The following is a 15820-nucleotide window of genomic DNA, read 5'->3' as shown; positions in this document are numbered from 1 at the left end:
GCCTCTGCCTCCCAAGTGCTGGGATTAAAAGTGTGAGCTACTATGCCCAGTAATAACTTTTTTTTAAAGATTTATTTATTTATTATATGTAAGTACACTGTAGCTGTCTTCAGACACTCCAGAAGAGGGCGCCAGATCTCGTTACGGATGGTTGTTAGCCACCATGTGGTTGCTGGGATTTGAACTCTGGACCTTTGGAAGAGCAGTCGGGTGCTCTTACCCACTGAGCCATCTCACCAGCCCCCCCCCCAGTAATAATTTTAATGCAAGAAAAAAGTTATTGAGCTAGACAGCAGTTATGGTTGACAATGTCGCAAGTGTATTTAGTGCACTGAACTGTGTACTTTGGTTGAAAAGGTCACTTTGGGGGTTGCAGAGATAGCCCAGCACTTAAGAGTGCTTGCTGCTGTTTCAGCAGACCCAGGTACAGTTCTCAACAGCCACATCAAGGGACTCACAGCTGCTGTCATATCCAGCGTCAGGAGTGCCTGACACCATTTCTGGCCTCTGTGGACACATGCACACACACATCTACCACCCCATGTCCACACGTATACATAAATTAATCTTTACAAAATAAACAAAATGAAAGGCTAACTTTGTTTTTTCAGTTCTGGGCACCAAACCCAGGGCTTCACAAATGCTAGACCAGTGTCGCACCACCAAGCTGCTTCTGCTGCCCTTAAATGGCCAATCTGATGCTATGTAGACTTTACCACCTTTTTTTTTTTTTTAAGTTCACTCACAGGGATGGTGTACTGGCTAGTTTTGTGTCAACTTGACACAGCTGGAGTTATCACAGAGAAAGGAGCTTCTGTTGGGGAGATGTCTCCACGAGATCCAGCTGTAAGGCATTTTCTCAATTAGTGATCAAGGGGGAAAGGCCCCTTGTGGGTGGTGCCATCTCTGGGCTGGTAGACTTGGGTTCTATAAGAGAGCAGGCTGAGCAAGCCAGGGGAGGCAAGCCAATAAAGAAAATCCCTCCATGGCTCTGCATCAGCTCCTGCTTCCTGCCCTGTGTGAGTTCCAGTCCTGACTTCCTTGGTGATGAACAGCAGTATGGAAGTGTAAGCCGAATAAACCCTTTCCTCCCCAACTTGCTTCTTGGTCATGATGTTTGTGCAGGAATAGAAACCCTGACTAAGACAAATTGGTACCAGCAGAGTGGGGTATTCCTGTGACAACCTGACCATGGGAGGACTGTGGAAGGACTTTGGAACTTTGGGCTTGAAGATCCATTCGTTGTTAAGAGCTCTGTCAGATGTTGTGTAGGAGCTTGGAAGATAATGTTGAAAACAGTGCAGAAGATGGTTTGTGAAATTTCAGAGGGAAAATTAAAGACTCTTTTCAGGGCCATTGCTGTTTTGATTGTGAAGATTCTGTAGTTCTGGTTAGCTGGGGCTGAAGAATCAGCTGTGGTTAACAAGATACCAGAACTACTAAAGCAAAAACTTTGCATTACTGGGACTATTGATGCTGGTTAGCTGGAGCTAAGAAATTAGCAGTGATTAAGAAGAGACCAGCATCATTGAGGTGACATCTTCTGGGAAGTGTTTTCTGAAAGCACAAAGAGGCTGTGTTCCAGAGATAGCCAAGGTTGTACTCCTGCTGCAGTGGGACTTGGTAATATGTAAGGAACACCCAGGTGGTACTGGTTTGAAGGCATGAAGTGGTCACACAGAGCAGCTGAGGCTCGGCACTGTGAGAGGGCATGGAAGGCCATTGGTGAAGATGCAGCCTCAGTTGCAATTGACACCCAGGACTGAAGGGGTCATGCAGTGTTTTGGAGATGCCAGTACCATGAGATGACCACCAAGAGCAGCAGCAGCAGTGGAGTACAGGCATCTGGAGCCCAGAGGACGACCGGTGTGCTACAAAGGGCATGGCTGGAGAAGTGACCCAAGCCCTTGGAGGAGCCCAGAAGATTGTGAGTTGGATCCCAGACGTTGGATGGTTGGAGATTGATTTTTGCTTTGATTGTGACTGTGCCCTGATATTTTCCCTCTTGAAGGAAGAAACTGTTTTAGTGGAGCCCACAGTTAGGAGACTTTTAATTGTAAAAAGACTTAGGATTTTTTTTTTTTTTTTTTTTTGGTTTTTCGAGACAGGGTTTCTCTGTGTAGCCTTGGCTGTCCTGGAACTCACTTTGTAGACCAGGCTGGCCTCGAACTCAGAAATCCGCCTGCCTCTGCCTCCCAAGTGCTGGGATTAAAGGCGTGCGCCACCACGCCCGGCTAAGACTTAGGATTTTAAAAGAGATGGATATTTTAAAGAGATTGAAATTTTAAGAATATATAAAGACTGTGGGACTTTTAAAGTTATTTAGATCTTGGGGATGAATAAGAATGTAAGGGTTGAGGCTTACTAGTGATGTGTTTGTGTGTCAAGTTGACAAGGGGTCAATTGTAATGGCTAGTTTTGTGTCAACTTGACACAGCTGGAGTTACCACAGAGAAAGGAGCTTCAGTTGAGGAAATGCCTCCATGAGATCCAACTGTAAGGCATTTTCTCAATTAGTGATCAAGGGGGAAAGGCCCCTTGTGGGTGGTGCCATCTCTGGGCTGGTAGACTTGAGTTCTATAAGAGAGCAGGCTGAGCAAGCCAGGGGAAGCAAGCCAATAAAGAACATCCCTCCATGGCTTCTGCATCAGCTCCTGCTTTCTTACCTGCTTGAATTCCAGTCCTGACTTCCTTGGTGATGAACAGCAGCATGGAAGTGTAAGCCGAATAAATCCTTTCCTCCCCAACTTGTTTCTTGGTCATGATGTTTGTGCAGGAATAGAAACCCTGACTAAGACAGATGGGTACTGTCAAAAGCCAGAGACTGACAGTTGTTGGTCAAGACGGGAAGAAAGCCTCCCTGTGAGAATGTCCACTGGTAATGTCAGTGTGGAGCATTTTGGCTGTTCTTCCACAGAATTACCACACGACCTAGGAATTCCACTTCACAGCCAAAGGGATTGAGGTAGGAATTCCAGTGAGGTTTTTTTTTTTTTTTTTTCCACTATTTTGTTTGGCTCTGAGCCATATAGTGTTCCACCAGGCTGGCCTGAAACTTGATATGTAGCTCAGGCTGGCCTGAAACTCACTTATATAGCCCAGGCTGGCCTTGAACTGTGACATCATTCTGCTTCAGTCAACCAAGGGCTGGATTACAGTTGCTACATTCTAACACTTTTCACTCATAGCAACATTATTTACACAGTGAACCAGAAAGCAATGGAAGAAAGGACAGACTGAACGTGGTCTAGCAACACAAGGACTAATAATTCAGCCTTAGGAGCTGGAGGAGAGATGGCTCTGCAGTTAGGAGCACACACTAGTTCATCCATAGGACATGGCCAGCAGCTTACAACAGCCTGTAACTCCAGAGGGATCTTGTGCCTCCAGCCTCTGCCAGCCACTGTACCTGATGCAAATACCATCCCCAAGTACACAGGGTTTAAAATAATAAATCTTTAAAAAACAATAAAAGAAGGCTGGAGAGATGGCTCAGTAGTTAGAGCACTGACTGTTCTTCCAAAGGCCCTGGGTTCAATTCCCAGGAATCACATGATGGCTCACAACCGTCTGTAATGGGATCCAATGCTCTCTTCTGGTGTGTCTGAGGACAGCAATAATGTATTCACATGCATAAAATAAATAAATAAATCTTAATAGCATCAACAACAACAACAACAATAACAGCATGCACTGCCCTTGCAAGAGGACCAGGGTTCAGTTTCAAGCACTCACGCTAGGCTAGGCAGTTCACAACCACCTGTAACTCCAGCTCCAGGAGGTCTTCTTAAACACCTGCACACATGTGGCATATACACGTGGCATACACTGACATATTCATATACTCAATTAATAAAGCCAAAATCTTTATATAATTAAGTCTTAAAAAGAGAGGGAATTCTGACTTACTCGCCAGACTTTAGAGATTAATAGTATGCAAAATAAGCCAGACACTGGGACTGGAGAGAGAGGCCTCAGTGAAAGCATGAGGACCAGAGTTCAAATTCCAAGCACTCACATAAAAGCCGGGTGTGGCCAGGCAGTGGTGGTGCATGCCTGTAATCCCAGGGGGAAAGCACTCTTCAAGTAGTGGTGGTGGCATAGCAGTGGGAACAAGATCCTTTGTTTTGTTTTGGTGCATGCTTGAGACAGGTCTTGTGCAACCTAGACTGGCCTTGAGTTCCCTGCATAGATCTTGAGTCCTGTACTTCCTGGCTCCCTGTGTTGGGTTTTACATAAGTCTCTCCATACCTGGCAGTATAAATGTTCTTACTTATTTATTTCCTTATTTGGGGACAGTGTTCCTCTGTGTAGTCCTGGCTGTCCTGGAACTCTCTCTGTAGACCAGGTTGGCCTCGAACTCACAGAAATCCACCTATCTCTGCCTCCCGAGTGCTGGGATTAAAGGCATGAGCCACTACACTCAACATTATGAATGTTCTTAATGCTCCCCATTTGGATTGTTCAAAGTGTCCAACATGGTCAATTTTATGTGTTTTTTTTTGCTGTCTTCACTGCTCGCCTGAACCCAGGGTCTCTGCATGCTAGCCAAGTGTGCTCCCATGGAGATAGAACATTTCCACTTTGGCAATACATCTCTAAGGCTTTATGCCACCCTATGTGTATTTCATTTGCACTTATTTATTATTTGTGTGCGCGTGTTAACACAGGTGTGGAGATCAGAGATGACCTTTGGGTCCTCTTTTCAGGACTCTGTTCTCTCCTATCACGTGGATTCCAGATATCACAAACACAAGGCTTAGTGACAGGTGCTTTTGTGTGCTGTGTCATCTCCCTGACCGTCATATATGTATTTTTACCACAGTTAAAAGAGAGAGAGAAAAAAAAAGCTGGGTGTGGTGGCCCATATATTTAATACCAGCAGGAGGGAGGCAGAGGCCAGTGGATCTCTATGAGTTACAGGAGAGGTCAGCCTGGTCTACATATTGACTTCCAGGCCACAGCCACAAAGTGAGACCTTGTCTCCAACCCCCCTTAATCCCAGAAAGGATTTGTGTGTGTGTGTGTGTGTGTGTATATATATATGTGTGTGTGTGTGTGTATACTAAGGCTAATTTTTAAACATTGTTTTTGTTTGCTTGCTTTTATTAATAAGACAATTTCTCTATTCCTACTGGGTAGGAATAAATAAAAATTAATTAAAACCAAGGACCAAGCGTCTTCTCGGCTTCCTTTCGGGTGTCCCCGTGTAGAACTGCAGATCACCTCCCTAACCACAGACTTCCCATTGTTCTCTGGCTCCACAGCTCTCCTGCTCCCCTGGAGTCCAGGCTGAGGAGCTGGAATTCTTGATCCTCCCAGGAAAGCTGGCTCGGTTCAGATACCTTGCTGAAGCGGGGTCGCGAAAAGCCTCTTCTTTTATCCCTTAAAACCTGCCCTTTCTCCGTGTCATTACACCTTTGCACAGACAGCTCAGCCTGTGCTTTGGGGAAGGACCGAGCCTCCTCCGCGCTCCGCGGCTCTCCGCAGTCCTCATCCGACACGTGGCAGCCCTTCTCAGCTCTGCACACCGAGGTCTTGCAGCCTCCCCCTGGTGGACGCTTCGAGTTGAAACTCAAAGTGGCCATTCGTTCCAGTCTGCGCCCCATCAGCCCCGCCAGCTGGCGCCAGCCTGCAGAGAAGCAGCGGGAGCCATGGGAGGGAAGTTGCATCCAGCGCCTGGTGCAGATGTCACGTCATTGCCTCCACGGAAGTCCTTCCTTTGGCTCCTCAAAGTGTTCAGTTATTTCCGGCATAAACTGTGGGGCTTAGGCCTCAGACTCTTGAATCCTAGTCTGTCTGATGTTCCCCTAAATCTTTACTGAGTCCCACTGAGGCAGGATAGAAAGACGAGAAAAACCATCCTGATGTGGGAGATAAAAGGAGTCCCTAGTTGAAACCTCATCTTCTAGAGCTTCAGCACGATTAGCATTTGCTGTGAAGGTGGCCAACATAACGTTTTATATATATATATATTTTTTTTTTCACAAAAAAATGTTAAAATACCAATGAATTGGGCTTAAAGCCTAAGGGTTACACTGTCTCCATGTTGGCCACCTGGCAAGGAATGTTAAATGTGTTTAGACTCCTGATGCTGTGATTTCAACCGGGATTCAGAATGCTGTCCCCATCTGGGTGGTCCCACGCTTGAAAACCACGCTTGGCTCCCCGCCATCCCTCGATCTATTCCGTCGCTGAGCAGCCCCGCCCCTTCGCGGAGCTGCAGCCTCACTTCCGGCTTCCACCACATTGCTCTCTCCCAGTGGGCTTCCTCCTCCTTCAGCTGCTGGAGGCCGAATAGGTCATCTTACCACAGTCCTCACCTTGCATCCTGCTTGCCTTTCTCGCTAGTTATTTTGAATTGCGGATTCTTCATCTAAAATGGCTGTTTCTGCTCCAGACAGAGTTATTGAGTGTTAAGGGGACTTGCCCTAGGGCTTTCTACCTGGATTTTCTTATCTGCATCTCCAAGAGCCTCCCCCACCAACAGCTCTATCTCCTCTCTGATCACTCAGATTCCCTACTGCCTAGATTCCTTTTACTGTTGTGGAAAAATACCCTGAGGATAGCAAGGTAAAGAAGGAAGGCTTCATGCTTACTCACAGTCCCAGGTTACAGCCCTTCAAAGCCTGGAGTCTCCCAGCAGGGACTTAAGGACCTTTTGTTCAGTCCAGGCAATGGTGTCTCCCAGTTAAGGGCCCTCTGGTCTCCTCTCCTCAATTAACTAAATCCAGATATTCCCTCAGAGGCATGCCCAGAGCTTGTCTTCAGCTAGTCTAGCTCCTGTTAAATTGATACCCAACCTACACACTTTCTTAGTGTGACCTTCCTTACTGTGCACTCAAAGTGGTTATTACCCCAGAAACTTAGAGATACAATTTGCAAAACACAAGAAAATCAAGAATGAAGACCAAAGTGTGGATACTTCATTCCTCCTTAGAATAGGGAACAAAACACCTATGTTTTGTTCAGAGTTACAGAGACAAAGTTTGGAGCTAAGACGAAAGGATGGACCATCCAGAGACTACCCCACCCCAGGGGTCCATCCCATAATCAGTCACCAAACCCAGACACTATTGCATATGCCAGCAAGATTTTGCTGACAGGACCCTGATATAGCTGTCTCTTGTGAGGCTATGCCAGTGTCTGGCAAATACAGAAGTGGATGCTCACAGTCATCTATAGGATGTAACACAGGACCCCCAATGGAGGAGCTAGATAAAGCACCCAAGGAGCTAAAGGGATCTGCAACCCTATAGGTGGAACAACAACATGAACTAACCAATACCTCCAGAGCTCGTGTCTCTAGCTGCATATGTAGCAGAAGATGGCCTAGTTGGCCATCATTGGGAAGAGAGGCCCCTTGGTCTTGCAAACTTTATAAGCCCCAGTACAGGGGAATGCCAGGGTCAAGAAGTGGGAGTGGGTGGGTAGGGGAGCAGGGCGGGGGCAGGGTATAGGTAACTTTTGGGATAGCATTTGAAATGTAAATAAAGAAAATATCTAATAAAAAAATAAAGTAAAACAAAAGAAAAGGGGATACTGAATTTCTTTAGTCTTTGTGCTAATTAAAAAGCAACAACTAATCTACATGGTTTAAAACTAAATAAAACTAATAAAATCAAGCAAAAGAAAAATAATTTGAGAAGAGAAAAAGAATCCCAGCCGGGCGTGGTGGCGCATGCCTTTAATCCTAGCACCCGGGAGGCAGAGGCAGGCGGATTTCTGAGTTCGAGGCCAGCCTGGTCTACAGAGTGAGTTCCAGGACAGCCAGGGCTATACAGAGAAACCCTGTCTCGAAAAACAAACAAACAAACAAACAAAAAGAATCCCAGTATCTGAATGGGAAGGCGAGAGTTGTAAAGAGGAAAGATAGGCAAGTGGTGACATGTTTTAGAAGAGACATTATGGAACCAGTCATTTTATACAGTGAATGTATAGTAAAGCATTTTTAGAAATTGAGCAAATAAATATTATAGAGAAAAAAGATCCATGTGAAGTTCTCAAGCGTTGATGTTCATCTATTAGCACAGAGGTTACAACAACAGTGTATGTGTTGGTCTGAATACAAGGGTTGTAAAGTTCTAATTAAAACAGCGGCGCTGGGCAGTGGTGACGCACACCTTTAATCCCAGCATTTGGGAGGCAGAGGCAGGTGGATTTCTGAGTTTGAGGCCAGCCTGGTCTACAGAGTGAGTTCCAGGACAGCCAGGGCTACACAGAGAAACCCTGTCTCGGGAAACCAAAAAAAAAAAAAAAAAAAATACAGCGGCAATGCTTAAGAATGTTAATAATAAAAATACATATTGCCGGGCGTTGGTGGCGCACGCCTTTAATCCCAGCACTCGGGAGGCAGAGGCAGGCGGATTTCTGAGTTCGAGGCCAGCCTGGTCTACAGAGTGAGTTCCAGGACAGCCAGGGCTACACAGAGAAACCCTGTCTCGAAAAACCAAAAAAAAAAAAAAAATACATATTTAAAAAGAAAAAAATGAGGAAGGTCTGACCTTCCTCTTAAAGAAGCACTGGGGACAGGTCTGACCAGTGTGTGTGTGCGTGCGTGCATGCGTGCACATATGCATGCCATAATGCTCATGTGGACATTAGAGAACAGCTTGTGAGGAATCAGTTCTCTCCTTCACCAAATAAGGACTGAATTCATACTGTCAGAGGAGGGCAAGAGCTTTTACTCACTGCGATCTTGCTGGCCCCAGATTTTTATCGATGTGTTTGGAAATTTTGCCTGCATGTCGTATGTCTATGTATGTAAGCGGCGGCGTGAAAAGCCTCTTCTTTTATCCCTTAAAACCTGCCCTTTCTCCGTGTCATTACACCTTGGCACAGACAACTCAGCCCGTGTTTTGGGGAAGGACCACATGCACACCTGGTGCCCACAGAGGCCAGAAAAGGGTGTTGGATCCCCTGGAACTGGGGTTACAAATGGTTATTAGCAGACAACCATTTGTGGGTTGTGGGAATGAAATCTGGGTCCTTAGGAAGAGCAACTTAGTCATTTCTCCAGCCAAACAAACTCCGGCTTTTAGAATTTGTCATTCAAGGTCTGCCTTTGATGATAGGTCTTTGATGACCTGGCTTATGCCGGTTTCTTCTCACCGACCCATGTACACCCTGTGCTCTGTTAACTGGAGCACACTCTGGAGCCCCAGGCTGCATATGCACGTGAAGGAGCCCGGGCAGCATCAGCTCTCCCAGCATCCCATCGGGAGGCCAAGGATTACAAATTCAAGACCAGCCTCAGCTGCATGAGACCCCATATGAAAACAAGCAGCCAAATCCCTTAAAAGACCTCCTTGCAGGTGTGGTGGCGCACGCCTTTAATCTCAACACTTGGGAGGCAAAGGCAGGCAGATCTCTGAGTTTGAGGCCAGCCTGGTCTACAAAGTGAGTTCCAGGACAGCCAGGGCTATACAGAGAAACCCTATCTCAGAAAACAAAACAAAACAAAACAACAACAACAACAAAGACCTCCTGGCCTTCCAGCTAAAGTGCTTCCTGTTGGCATGGGTATCAAGGCTACTTCTACAGCCTCACACCCAGCCAGTGCCACCACCTGTCCACCTTCAGAAGCTATTTTTGAAACACTTCTCACTAGCCTTGGAGGCAGGAATTACGTCCTGTTCCCCAGTGTGTACTCTGCACACAGAACAAGCTTTTGAACACTCCTTAAAATAATGGGTTGTGCCCCAGGCCTTTAATCCCTGCACTCAGGAGGCAGAGACAGGGCAATGTCTGTGGGTTCAAGGTTAACCTGGTCTACATAATGAGTTCCAGGTGAGCCAGGGTTACACAGTAAGAACCTGTCTCAAATACTATATAGATACATAGATATATAGATATATAGATAGATAGATGGATGGATAGATGGATATAGAGATATAGGTATAGATATAGACATCTATCTAAATATAATATATATATATATATATATATATATATATATATATATATATATATAATGTATACAGCGTTCTGCCTGCATGTATGTCTGTAGCTCAGAAGAGGGCATCAGATCCTATTACAGATGGTTGTGAGCCACCACATGGTTGCTGAGACTTGAACTCGGGACCTCTGGAAAAGCAGCCAGTGCTGTTAACCTCTGAGCCATCTCTCCAGCCCCTCAGATAACAAGCAAACAAATAAATAAATCTCTCCAGTCCCTCGAGCAAATAAATTAATAAACAAAGAAAGGAGTCATGTTAGGTGTAGAAAGTAAAAAAAACAATCAGCAACACTTGAGCAGATTTATTGGAGCTGAAACTGTCCTGGAACCCAATAGTTTCTCATACAGGCTGTGTGACAGCTTTCCAATGACAAGACCCTTCATCAACCCAAAACACACAAACACCGGTTCCTTCTGCGAGATAACTTGGCATTGAGCCTCAAGTGGGCTCTGTGGCTGGAGCTGTATCAGGCTCTCTGGAAGGTTTGTTTGCACACCTGGCCTTCGCAGAACATTTCCTGGGACAGGAAGGGAGGGAAGAAGAAAGAAAAGACAAAGTTGACGTATGTTTTCAGCACTCCTGATACCGAATGTACAGTCTTCTCCATCCTTATTTCTCACGCTGACAGGAAATGGGTGTCCAACAATGTGATCCTGACTGCCTCGACTGGAGTTAGTGTAGACTCACAAACACAGGTATGGTTATACATATGTATGTGCGTGTGTATGCATAACCTGTGTATGCATAACCACACATGAATATAGTAGGGTCTCTCTACATAACCCTGGCTGTCCTGGAACTCACTGTGAAAATCAGGCTGCTCTCAAATTCACAAAGATCCACCTGCCTCTCCCTCCCAAGTGCTAGGAGTGAAGGTGTGTCCCGCCTTACCCAGCCCTGGTTTTAAACTTTGAAGATTTCATACCTTCCAGATTGCACTTTAGAAGTATTGACCGGTTTGAGCTGTGACCTGTGGTCATGCAGTTCTGGCTGTGAAACCAACCAGTGCCCCTCTGTGAAGAAATAAGGCCCCGAAGCAGCAAGACACAGTGGGGCTGTGCCTCTGGCTTCTCGAGGTAACAAGAGGCACTGTAGACTGAGTTTTATTGATCGTAGAGACCACCCTGAAACACTATTATTTTCCAGCTCTCATAGAGTCAACGCTGATCTCCGGTTTGCTGTATTGCTGAAGGTGACCTTGAGCTTTTGACCCTCCTGCTTTCCACCTCTCAAGTGCTGAACCCACAGATGCGGGCTCAAAGGGAGAGCTACACACACACTGAGCAAGTACTCTACCAACAGAGCTCATGTGTACATAAAACATGCTTCATATATATATATGAAACCACTGAGATGGCTACCATGCCCAGCCAAATAAATCTTAAAAAAAAAAAAAAAAAAAAAAAGGTGATCAATCCAGCCTAGAGTGGTGGCACACACCTTTAACCCCAGCACTCAGGAGGCAGAGGCAGGCAGATCTCTGTGAGTTCAAGGTCAGCCTGCTCTGCAGAGTGAGTTCCAGGACAGCCAAGGCTACACAGCAAAATCTTGTCTCGAAAACAAAACAAGCCGGGCAGTGGTGGCACAGGCCTTTAATCCCAGCACTTGGGAGGCAGAGGCAGGCGGATCTCTGGCTTTGAGGCCAGCCTGGTCTACAGAGTGAGTTCCAGGACAGCCAGGGATATACAGGGAAACCCTGTCTCGAAAAACAAAAAAAAAACAAAAACAAAAACAAAAAAAATCATCAAAACAAAACAAAACAAAACTTGCCTCAATATCTTTCTACATGTCTGAGAGAGAGGGAGGGAGAGAGAGAGAGAGAGAGGAGTAGGGTGACTGTCCACCTTTTTTATATTGTTATTATCTCTTTTAAAATAAGAACAGGGGCTGGCGAGATGGCTCAGTGGGTAAGAGCACCCGACTGCTCTTCCAGAGGTCCAGAGTTCAAATCCCAGCAACCACATGGTGGCTCACAACCATCCGTAAAGAGATCTGGCGCCCTCTTCTGGAGTATCTGAGGACAGCTACAGTGTACTTACATATAATAAATAAATAAATCTTTTTAAAAAATTATAAAAAAAAATAAAAAATAAAATAAGAACAAGGGCTGGTGAGATGGCTCAGTGGTTAAGAGCGCCGACTGCTCTTCCGAAGGTCCGGAGTTCAAATCCCAGCAACCACATGGTGGCTCACAACCATCCATAACGAAATCTGATGCCCTCTTCTGGAGTGTCTGAAGACAGCTACAGTGTACTTACATATAATAAATAAAATAAATAAATAAATAAATAAATAAATAAATAAATAAATAAAATAAAATAAAATAAGAACAAAGGACACTCATGTGGGGCTCATCCCAGTGCATTGTTCAGCTCTCAACAGAGGAGCTTCCTCATGCAGTAGATGGTAATTATCAAAGACCCACAGTTGGACAGTGGGCAGACAGCGAGAGACCTTGGAGCACTCAGCCCTGTACCGGATGCCTTAAGACAGCCGTCGAGGCTCTAGGATCTATTCAGAAGAAGAGGCAGAAAAACTCTAAGAGCCAGAGGTGGTGGGCGACTCCCAGGGAACAGCCTCTGCCAGAGACAGCGGGGCTGGCGTACGGACACACTCACAGAGCCTGTGACAGCATGCGGGAGACCTGCAGAAAGTGAAGCCAGACAAATCCCAGAATTGAGAAGAAAATGACAGGAAGTGCCCAGCCAATTGATATCTTCTGGGGGAGGAGAAACCAGTTTTCTCCTACGGCGCACAGTAGATCAGCTGCTCTCCAAGGCATAGCTCATGTGCAGGAGAAGTGACCACTGCAAAATGGACTCCATGCGCCTATTGTTGTCTGGGGATTGTTTTTGTTGTGGTTTTTAAATTTATTTATTTTGGTTTCAAAGAAGGAATATGAAGTTAGGTATCGGATAGAGAGATAAAAGTCTGAAAGGACTTAGGGAGGGGATAGAATATGATCAAAACATATTGTTATGACAACTTTTTGTTTTGTTTTGTTTTGTTTTGTTTTTGGTTTTTGTTTTTTTTCAAGACAGGGTTTCTCTGTATAGCCCTGGCTGTCCTGAAACTCACTCTGTAGACCAGGCTGGCCTCAAACTCAGAAATCCGCCTGCCTCTGCCTCCCAAGTGCTGGAATTAAAGGTGTGCACCACCACGCCTGGCTGACAACTTTTTTTAAATAGTAAAAAACAAGGGGATAGAGAGATAGCTCAGTGGTTGAGAGTTCTTACTGCTCTTGCAAAGGACCAGGGTGCAGTTCCCACACTCACAACCACCTGCAACTCCAGTTCCAAGGGGATCTAGTGCCCTCTTTTGATCTCTGAAGGCACTACATACATGTGGCACACAGAGAGAGAGAGAGAGAGAGAGAAGAGAGAGGCACAGAGGCACACACACATACACATGAACATAACTAATGAAATAGCGATTTAAACCTCTCCTCCCACCCCTCCCCCAAAATGTTTTAAAAAATCAGGACAGATCAGTACCAGGTGGAGCTGGTCCCCTTCCATCCAGTGGCTCCAGCCTCTGTTTTTCTTCTCTCCTCTCTGTACACAAGTGAGTTTGTCATTCTCCCAGGTAACCAGGCTCTGCAAAGAGGGAGAGAGAAACAGTGTTTCACTATGGCAGGATCCTTAAACATTACCGGGTAGACTGAGTGAAGAGCTAACTGAGATCTGCAGCCTAGGTTACATTTTAATCTTTTAAAACTTTATGTGTTGCATGTGTGTTGCCTATATGCATGTATGTGTACTATGTGCATGGCTGGTGCCCACAGAGGTCCTTGGAATTGCAGTTACAGGTGGTTGTGAGCCACCATGTGGGTGCTGGGAATTAAACTATGGATTCTCTACAAGAGCCCAAATGCTCTCAGCTGATGAGCTCTTTCTCCAGCCCCAAGCCTATGTTCATTCGTCTTTCTTTTTCTAAGGTGCTAGAAATCTTCCCTGGGCCTCATGCTGGCTAAGTGAGAGCCCTAGTCCTTAGCTGCTGCCTAAGCCCTTACCGTGCATTTTCTGTTATCCAGGCCTTTGTTATCCTCCTCAAACTCTTCTCCAACTTTGAATTTTACAAGGTAGTTCCTGAGGCTGCTGCACGTCTGGATGGTGAAGGAGTCCCCATTTTGCTCAATCACTTTCTGTGGCTTCAGCAACTTGGCAATCTTACGAGTTGCAAAGTCAATACCTGCAAAGTTATTGTTCTTATTATATATATATATTTTTTATTTTAATCATCTACATTGATGTATGTGTGGGCATGGGTGTGTAAGTCAGAGAGCAGCTGGTTTTAAAGCAGGATTTTACATAACACATGCTGTCTTTGAACTTATACAGGCAAAGGTGACGTTACACTTCTGATCTTCTTCCCTCCACTTCCCAATATTGGATTATAGCTTGACTCAAGAGAACGTGTATAAATTTTACCTGCAGGCATATCTGTGCACCCCATGTATGCAGTGCCCAGAGAGGCCAGAAGAGGGCATCACATTCCCTGTAAACAGGGCATTCACATGGTTGTGAGCTGCCATGTGCATGACTAAGCCACCTCTCTAGCCCCTAAAGAAGGATGATTTTTTTATTATTATTATTATTGCTTTTACTTACTGGGGTTTTGAAGTCTGTTCTATGTACTTGAAGGAAGTTTTTCAAGTACCCAGTATAGCAAGATATGGTAGCTTAGGTCTCTAATCCCTATACTTGGAAAACTGAGAAAGGAGGATTTCCTGAAGTCTGAGACCAGCCTGGTCTACAAAGTGAAGTCCAGGCCATTTTGACCTACAGCATGAGACCTTATCTCAAAACAGACAAACAAAAACCCGAACAAATAAATCCCAATACAAGCCCTGGCAAGGATGCTCTGCATGCAGGAATAGTAGTTCAAATCTGTCAAATCCATAGAGCCAGAGCAAGTTGCCGGGGCAGCGCATACCGAGAGTCTTTCAGTGATCAGGCCCTCTCTCGTGGACCCATGCACTGGCGGCCACAGGGTTCAGGGTGTAGGGCACTGCTCCCTCGACACACTCCTGGGTAGCTCAGGCTGACTCTGCCCGTTCATCTGCAGGAGTCGCCTTGGACTCCGAACACTGGCCAGGCGGGCTCAGCTCTGGCGGGGAAATTGAATTCTCACGCAGACTGCAGCTGCTGTTTGCCTGGTTTCCAGTGCCAGGACCCGCCCTGCCCCTAGGAGCCCCAGCCGCTCCCAACCGTATCCCACATATCCATGCAGATTTGGATAGGCAGGGGTACATAAGCACCTGAGATTCGAGGAACGCAGAGGGGTACGGACAGATGGGATGATTGACAGACAAGACAAGGGGGTCAGAAGAAAGACAGAGCAGCAGAGACTCTGGGACAAGGGCAGGAGCTGACCAGCGAGAACATAACCCACGGGGGACAGAAGGACCTGGAACACACATGACAGGCTGTCTTCATTCAACCCCGGAGGCCCGAGGCCTTGCTCCCCAACCATAGCTTCCCCTAGCTGCACAACCCTAGGTCCTACCCAGGGCCAGCATGTAGCCCTCGAAGTTGTCGCTGCTGAGAAGATTCCAGGTACCGCTGAGGTCTGCTGGCATGGTTGGGTGTCTGTCCGCAGCCAAAGCCCAAGAGTCACCAGCAGTGGTGCCCTATATTGTCAATGGGACGAGGGCGGAGCCAGGATGGAGCCCAAGGGGACTGCAGGAGGGGACAGGGAAGCTGGGGGTGGGGAGCCCTGGCTATCCCTCCTTCCTTCCTTCCTTTCCCACGTACTCCTGGCTCCATCCCTTCTCCTGCCCCACCCTACCTTGGCAACTTCTGTTTCCCTTGTGACTCTCCTTTAGTTTAACTTTAAACACCTCTGAGCCCAGGGTGTGA

The 15820-nt window shown here is 46.2% G+C and overlaps 1 protein-coding gene across 1 annotated transcript; it reads right to left on the bottom strand.

The window, feature by feature from the left end:
• Window positions 1-10245: 10245 nt before the first annotated feature.
• Window positions 10246-15561, bottom strand: Rbp7 (retinol binding protein 7). Its single transcript, XM_021161457.3, has 4 exons — window positions 15468-15561; window positions 13972-14150; window positions 13454-13555; window positions 10246-10476 (listed from the first exon to the last, which is right to left on the bottom strand). The coding sequence occupies exons 1-4, from the start codon at window positions 15538-15540 to the stop codon at window positions 10426-10428; spliced, it is 405 nt and encodes a 134-aa protein (XP_021017116.1). The 5' UTR covers window positions 15541-15561; the 3' UTR covers window positions 10246-10425.
• Window positions 15562-15820: the final 259 nt, after the last annotated feature.

This window comes from Mus caroli, unplaced genomic scaffold, assembly GCF_978045245.1.
Source record: "Mus caroli unplaced genomic scaffold, Mus_caroli_1 scaffold_6, whole genome shotgun sequence".
Taxonomy (NCBI): Eukaryota; Metazoa; Chordata; class Mammalia; order Rodentia; family Muridae; genus Mus; species Mus caroli.
Note: the sequence above shows the minus strand (reverse complement) of the source record. Positions and strands in the feature narration are given on the sequence as shown.